The sequence below is a fragment of the Cariama cristata genome, unplaced genomic scaffold (assembly GCF_000690535.1).
Source record: "Cariama cristata isolate BGI_N322 unplaced genomic scaffold, ASM69053v1 scaffold66, whole genome shotgun sequence".
NCBI lineage: Eukaryota > Metazoa > Chordata > Aves > Cariamiformes > Cariamidae > Cariama > Cariama cristata.
Genome location: NW_009623575.1, coordinates 3,332 through 11,563, shown reverse-complemented (window position 1 = coordinate 11,563; position 8,232 = coordinate 3,332). Strand labels below are relative to the sequence as shown.

The 8,232-nt window shown below is 38.5% G+C and overlaps 1 protein-coding gene across 1 annotated transcript; it reads right to left on the bottom strand.

Moving 5' to 3' along the window:
* Nucleotides 1–203: 203 nt before the first annotated feature.
* RCN1 (reticulocalbin 1, EF-hand calcium binding domain) lies at nt 204–7,226 on the bottom strand (the record flags this gene model as incomplete). Its single annotated transcript, XM_009702771.1, has 6 exons — nt 204–311; nt 1,248–1,447; nt 4,383–4,443; nt 4,980–5,158; nt 6,744–6,937; nt 7,189–7,226. Coding segments are annotated over 6 exons (780 nt in total), but the record flags the coding sequence as incomplete, so codon positions are not given.
* Between the last annotated feature and the right edge of the window lie 1,006 nt (nt 7,227–8,232).

Sequence of the window (8,232 nt, the reverse complement as noted above, 5' to 3'; positions counted from 1 at the left end):
ATTGTATTTAACCATGTGAAAAGAGTAAAAAGCTATTTCTATGCAGTTTCTGAGGTAATAAGCTGGCATGTTAAAAATGCATTAATGCAAGTCATTCGGTTGTGAGTGTGTCCCTTGCCCATCTTCCTCAAAAATAGGGGACTGACATGGTGATTTCAGTAAAGTCGAGAAACGGTCTGTGGGATACTAGTTGGTGTACTGTATCATAGTTCATCATGGTTTCTTGTGAGGTCCTCCCCATAATTAGTAGCTTGACTTCCAACGAACATATTCCAGTTGTCTAGAACCTCCTCTTTCGTTAGTTTTTGATCCTGGTGCAAGGAAAATAAAATCTCCATAAGAACATTTTCAAAGCTAAGTAAAACACACACAAGCACAGATTTAAAAGAGCCCTAGGACAGACAGTCCTACAAAGCAGCAGACCGCAGGTTCAGGAATCACTGTAGCTGTCACGATGAGTAAAATTTGGACCCCAGTGGAAGACAGAAGTCCCACTGCCTTCAGTTGGGTCAAACTGCTAAGTGAAATTTCTTTGTAACTAACTCACTGCCAAACAGCAGTTATCTGGGTTATCTGGTACACAGTTTTGTCCTGTGGTTTGGTTTTGCTTTCCTGACAGTAAAAATTAAAATCCTCTGGCATACTTTGTTGAAGATGGTTGCTTATGTTAGCAATTTACATGCTCTCTGTGTAAGAGTGTTTTGGCTTTTCAGATTCCAACTTTGCTCACATTACACTTCTGAAGATCACCATCTGGGATCTACTGAAGCATTAATCTCCCATGTTAGAAGAAGTGGATGTATTGAGCCAGTCTTCAAGTCAAAGAGGTGTGTTTGATTATAGAAATTTTTTTTTTTTTGCTATCTCCTATGTAAGGTATCTTTTATTTTTCTCTTGCAGTCTAAATCAGTGTACAAAAGCCATGACCACTCTTAAAAGGAAAAAGAGTATTTCTACCGTGTTAAAACTTCCAGGTTTAAGATGATAATTTCTTCTCTAACCTAATGAAAGCCAAGTGGACTTCTAGAGCTGATAAACTGTATTTTACTACTTTCATTTTGTGATTCTAACCCTACCAACTGAAATTGGCATTGATACATTCATGCATTACCATGAGCCTCTAAAACTCCATTTAAAGTGTACTAGTAAGAAAAGTCATTAGGAATAAATACTTGCAAGTTGATGTGTTAAAAATCCCACAGTACCTCATATAACTTTTTTTAAAAGTATACTAGAACACTAAGTACCTTGTCTACATCCGATTCATAGACTAAGTGCCTGGCTTCAGCTAGTGCGTGATCATAGTCTTGTGGGAGAATCCAGTGCTGAATCTCCTCTTTGTCCATCTTTCCATCCTTGTTGAGGTCACGAAAATCTGAAAACTGCTCACGCTCTGTAATCACCCAGTCAGGCTCTGGTCCACCCTCTTCATTTGCAAACATATCAGCTGGAGAGGAAATAAAGGTCTCACTCAAGTTGTATTTAATTTGCAAATTATGCACAAACTAAAGACATTTGCACAGTGTTCCTCAGAGGAAGACTAAACTTTTCACTCTTTGCACGGAGTTTCTTTGTACAGAAAAGGAAATGTGGGGTGCAAATAGAGTAGCCGCGTGTATCTTCTGTCAGGCCTATTTCCTCACTGCTGGTGATTCTATCCATTCTTACATTACCCTTGTATCGTAACTGTCACTGCTGGTGAGGCTAACATGAGAGGTGAACGTGTCCACTGAACTTCAGAATGAAAAAAAAATTTTTAAGGATCTTTAGCTAAATGGCAATCATAAGCTTTAGTGCTAGGCTCAGTCACACAGGGAGAAAGGAAGTCAGCAATTTTATCTTGTCCCTGCCAGCAAATGTCTTTGTGGATAAGATCAGACACCAGCCAGCAGCAAGTGGTTAAGGAAAAAAAGCATGGGGGAAATCTAGGAAAACAAAAAATGCTAAATGAAACTTGAATGCTTTTGTCCTGCTTTTAGAGAGGTCTGTGTAAGAGAAATTCATCTTAGTAGATGAGTCCTTTTTTAAACCATGCAGTGCTGCAGCATACTCCAGTGGGAGGTATTCTTCTACAAAGAAAGACCTAGAGAAGTCATGAATCAGTGGTGCATTCCGTGTGAGAAACCACAGGCAGTGCACTTGTCATAGATTGGTACCTTGGGATGGAGTACCATTTGTGACATAGGATGCATACATTACGTACATGAGCTGCTCTGTATGTCAGTCCTGTGCTATATTTAAGAAGTATGAGCAGGAAAATGCCACGGTGGCAGAGACTATCTGTATAAACAGAGTTGGGAGAGTAGTAGCAGTGATTATTAAGAGCAAGTGATTTGTAACTGTTCTTTACAGCATAGGCCTTCCAAATGATGAGTAGTGTGTCTACTTTATTCTTCTGGTCCCTGTGGCCAACCAATTGTTTCCTGCTCATCAGGGCTGCTTATCCCTCAAGCCTTCCACTTTCTATTTATAATTAAAGCCTGCTTTGTGATACTACTCCTATGCCTTTTGGGTTAGGTTTTCAAGGATGTGCTAAGGAAAACTGCACCCCACACGGATGGTCTCAGGGCGAGAGGCTGGCTAGTATCTATAGGAAGTATAAATGCTGGTCTCAAACCCAGGGATAACCTCCCCCAACCTGGCAGTGTGAGCGTGTACACTAGGCTGAAGTTCTCTATTGGTACAATGGTCTACAGTGTCCCTGAAATACTCTGTTACCTGCTCATGCACAGTAAGAATATTCTCTCTGCTTAACATGACTAGGGATATTTTGCTTTGCTACTTGTGTAAAATCTAAACCAAATTTTATAAAAGACAAAATAGGAGGGAGGAAGGAAGGAAGGAGGAGGAGGGAGGAATCATTCCATAACCTTCAGCAGATTTCCCCATCAAATACCTGACCTAGAGACTGAAATGTTTGGACTTCTTTTTGTTGTTCCTTATAAACTACCAAAGAAGAGATTTGGGTTTGTTTGTTGTTTAGCCCCAGCTTCATCAAAAATCAAAAATATTACATCTGAAAAAGGAAGTAGGAATATTTTAAGCATAGTTTTCCTCAACTCTTGAAGAAAACTTCAGACAACACATTCACTTTCTTTTTTCATTTTTTAAAGTGCAAATTATATTGTTTATTTGAAGCAACTGACATGTCCTGTCAATTTGATTTTTATCATCCTTGCTAATGTGGGGTGATCGTGACTAGAACATTCTATGTTCCTATCTATAGAAGACAAGAAAAACCAGCATTCACATGGTAACAAATGTTGACAATTACCTTATAATTATATGTAGGTAATGTCACTGAATGAACTGAAATTACTGTGGAAATTATGCTGCTCTGTTATTTCAGTCATAAATGAATAGCATTCACATTCTGAGGCTAAATATAATTTACAAGGAATAGAACCCCCCTGCCATTAATTAACATGTGTATATTGTTCCTGATTATATGTGAAGTGATCTCTATAGCACCACAAGAAACACAAAGATTCATCTCAGTTTGCGCTGATGCTTTCCTGACGCTACTTTCTTCATTTAAAACCCATCAAGTGAGTGCGGTGGGAGAAGGTAGCTTTTGGTATCAGCATAATGATTCAAAATGCTGAAACATATAATGTACTGCTGATCTCCAGTCCTGCTTCCGTTTTGTCTTCACAGGTCTAAGTGCAAGACAGCAGCTAACTGCCTAGCGTGACTGAAGTTTGTGCAAATTAACTGTGACTGATCTGCTATTGATGTTTCCCATTTTTTCTCTTTCTGCCACTGAAGTAACGCACAGCTAACTTTCACGCACTTCACAACTTCTTTGATAATCTTAAATCTTAGTGCTGTTTTTACACAGTTCATTTTAAATGCATTTTCTATTTCTAGAAGAAACACAATGGCATCACCATTAGAGAAGTATGGAGTTTTACTTACTAATTAAACTAGGAAAATAACTAGTAGAAAAAAAGGTGAATTTTCCTTTTTGCAATGTGTGCTTCCCAGCTGTTTTGCACAGTCAAGTACCATTCACACTTGGGAAGAGACTAATTCACTTTCTGATCCTTGTGCATTTCTAAACAATGTCTTCAAAAAGCTCTTAAAGTGGTCAAGTACACAGAGAATATTCCTGTCATGAAAAATATTATTCCAGATTCTCTTAGCCAAATTATATGAGAATAAGAGGAGAACCTTATGCTGTAAAGTGTGAGGAACCTTTTGCTGGGGATGTTGCTATCTGCCTAAAATGAAATTAAACTTTCTGGGTTGGATGGTTGGTTTAAAATAGTTGAATGGGAGCACAGAAATATTCATCTTCAGGCTGTTAATACTGCTGCAAATTTGAGAGAAGATGGACAAATGGAAAGGAGATTATATAAGAAACAAATCTCAACACTTACCAATGTATTCGTCTTGATCCACAAAACCATCCCCGTTTTTGTCTATGTCTTCTAAGGTTTCCTGGAAAATAGTTTTGCATTGAAGTAATCAAGTAATCGATTGAGAATTCTACCTACTCGCCTTTTTGATCATTTAATGTTTTGAGGCCTTGCCCTGCCCTTGTACACAGGCAAATGTACTCTCACTGACTCCAGTGTGATTGTTGTTTATATAATGAATATACAAATACCCTTTCATGTTGAAAAAACTCCCTGCTGAATGAACTGGACACATGCTTAAGTTTTAAGTTAGGGGCAGATACAAGCTTGCATCACTTAGTTGCTGCATGTCAGCATACTCTTCCTTTTATTTTGGTTTAAGTCGGTGCCCCAAGACTGTTTCTTCATTCCGTTTAGGAGCTAAGTGCATTTAACAAGTCTTTCTTACACTAAGAGCTCTAAATCAAGTTAATTTCATGAAAGGCATCCCTTTCTGTTCCCCACTTAGCTTTATGTGTGTGTCTCTTTCTAATCCTGCGTGGAAAGGTTAGAACAGCACTTCAAAGCTCATCCAAAAAATGAAAGCAAAAATAATGGTGTTGGTTTTGCTCTGCTTACTAAGACAACGATGTTTTTCATACGCTCAAACTCCTCTGGGTGAAGGAAAGCAGTGAATTCTTCACGAGTGGCAGCTAAGTCTCCATCCAGATCTGCAGTTTTGAATCGTCTTTCATCTCTGGGCAGCATTTTCTTAAAACTGTGCTGATCAGTTGCATCTTGGAATTCTTCTGGATTTTCTGCAAATTAATTAAGACGATCTCAAAACTATGTTCCTTTTAAAACGTATTACCACAACGAAGCACCCCAATTTGCTGCTAGAGTCTATAAAGGCTTATTGCCAGAATAGCTCCTGTGTGAAAATGGAACTTTCCTGTGAAGTTTTAAATTCAGGGATCGAGTACTTGGTTTGATTTTTAAAGGTGACTTAGTAGCATAGGTAAATGTCTGAGTAAGCCTTCTGTTGCAATCCACACATTTTGCAGTATTGTATATTATCCTTCATAGATTATTTTTTTTTAATCTGCTTTTACAAGTACTGCTTATGCAGTACTTAGGATAGATTTCATTCACATAAGTTTTATTCCTCTTAGGAATCAGTATGATCTACACAACTTTTCAGTTTCAATAAGCAAGCAAACCAAAGAAAAGTGGTTTCAGAAGGTGACACACTGACTGAAACTACCTAACTGCTACGCCTCTGCTACAGGGAACCTAACAATTATTTTCAATTTAAAACAATGACATTTTTTCAAAGTGTTCAGTGACATAAAACAAATGGTATTTGATACAATTTTTAAAATAGGATCACTAAACTGACTTCAAACATGAAAAATACTCCTAACAATTTCACAATTCACATACTGGGAGACAAACACAGTTGAAAAAGACTAGGCCAGGAATCACAGATGGGAATTTAAGTGTGCATTAACACAAGACCACAATGTAGTAGCTGTTCTCCAAATCTTGGGGATTACAGAGAGCAAAGACAAAGGGCTGAGAAGGGTTCCCAGGGATACTACTGCAGGGATTGTGTGTCAAGTATTTCCTTCCACAAATGTAGTAAGCTCCATTTTAATCTATGGTAGTCTTTGGACTTATTACGGCTACTGGAAGCTTGCTCCAGAAACTGCCTCTATGGTAGGCAGATACTGTCTTGTCATTTTCAGTAAGTATAAATGCTCAATTAATACTGATTTGTTGTTCTGTCAGCACTGCCCTTTAAGTGATCTCTTTGCATTCTTTCCCTTCATTAACTTATAAAAAGCAAAGGGAAGGTATGTGTGTGGGGGGGAGAGATTCAGGTATATTTTTTTAATATGTCTTTCTTTTGCTTGATTTGTTAAGGATTTTCATTTGCAATTGATCACAGTCTAAAGCACGTTATTCTGCAAGAACTATTTTAATCAATAACTTTGCTATAGCTTAGACGCAGCCTAAACTTTTAGCATCTAGACTCTTTTAAGATTTTAGAGACGCTGCATTAACAAATACTGGTTAATTACACAATATGTTATTTTTTAAATATAGTACTATTTTTAATGTTAAAAAAATAATACATTTCTAACTGGAGGAGACTTTAATTCAACTTTGTCAGTACATTTAATAATCCCTCTACAAAATCTTCTGTGTGCTGGTGACCCATGTGGAAACAGCTGCAATGAACAACTAAGAAGTGCTTTTGACCTCTGAGCATCTATAAAATTTAATGTGATTTTCAAGAGTTCTAAATGTGACACTAAACTCTTGTTGACTGTAAGGCATGAAATGATGCCTTATAATCTCAACAGTCTTTGAGCATATAATCTGAAAATGTTATCTTACCTAGATAGTAACCGTATGTGGCTTGTTTGTATTCTTCCCAGGCAATTTTATTGTCCTTGTTTAGATCATAGTCTTTCCAAACTTTAGCCACGTTTTCATAGATATAGCGTTTCTGTACCCGTTTGATCCAGTTTTTTAATTCCTCTGTTGTGAGATAGCCATCTTTGTTGTCATCTATTCTATCCACAATCTTCCTGTAAAAAGAGACCAGCATCCTTAAGAATTGACAGAAAAACAACTGCATGTCAGTCCAATTCTAGTAATCTTTGTCTGGCCCCGATTTTGTACAAAAACAGAGTGCCCAAAAGTTATAAAGCTGTCCTACTGGCAAAGGCTTTCTTGCATTTTGCAGATTATCTTAAGGGATATGTCTCTCTTCATTATTCAATATTGGTATGAATAATTGAAATAGAACTCACATGAACAAAATTAGTAAGCAAAGTACCTCAGATAATATCTGGATTTCTTAGGTGTGTTTACTAACTTAGGGGGACCTGTTCTTCACCGTCGATAGGGAGTGGCCATGCTGGGCTCAGAGTAGGAGACACCAACTTCACCTCAGGTAAAAGCCTGTACTGGAGCTTGCTGGAGGCAACCAGGGCAAAAATCTAGGATTTCGTGGACACCTGCAGTTTCCACTGTGGCTTTCCAGCAGACTGACACCAGGGTGGAGTGAGTTATATGACTCTAATGCTGGGCATGTACACCATGTACAGTCTTCCCTTCCATTCTTGTCCCTTCACTTCTCTTTCTTTTCCCTCTTTCCCAACAAAAACCTATATTGCTTGAGTTGCGAGGAATGCCTGTTACTTGCTAAAGCAATAGCTAGTCTGCAGCAGGTTTCCAGTCGTTGCTAGCAGTTGGGATACAAGCCACTGTCTTGTGTAAAGCTGCTAGCCTCAAGTCCTGTTGAAAGGTACTGGTGTACTCCCAGGAAAACTTCCATCTTTGAAAAGTTCTGCACATAGCTGCAGATAAAATTGACCTGAAAAACCAAGTTCAAAAAAAAAAAAAAAAAAGAGAGGCAACACTCTCCTCTACCATTTAGGTTCTCTGCAATAGATCTCTCAAGGGACACCTGTAATTGCTAAATGCCACCAGTTTGGGTTTGAGCTTGTAAAACTGGCTTCTGTCCCAGCTACAGTGGTAGACCAGATGATAAACCCCTTTATCGAAACTAAGAATGCAGCTTTAATCCCACAACTTGTAGGTAAGCTTGTCATAGCGTTCCTATATTCTGGGCACTGGCCTGTGTGAAACCCTGCTCTTGGAACTGGGGCAGTTAGCACCATGTCTCTTCTGTGAAGCCAGGTTGGCTTTAGGCACGTCAACAGTTTTAACCCTTGTATCACTGCTCAGGAGGTACAGGAGCAAACTGTAGTTGCACTGCACCTAGTTCAGTGACCGCCCAGTGGGAAACTCAAGATAATCTGAATTCCCCATAGGCTGAATTTCCATGCTATGGACTAGTTATAGGTCATTTGTAAGA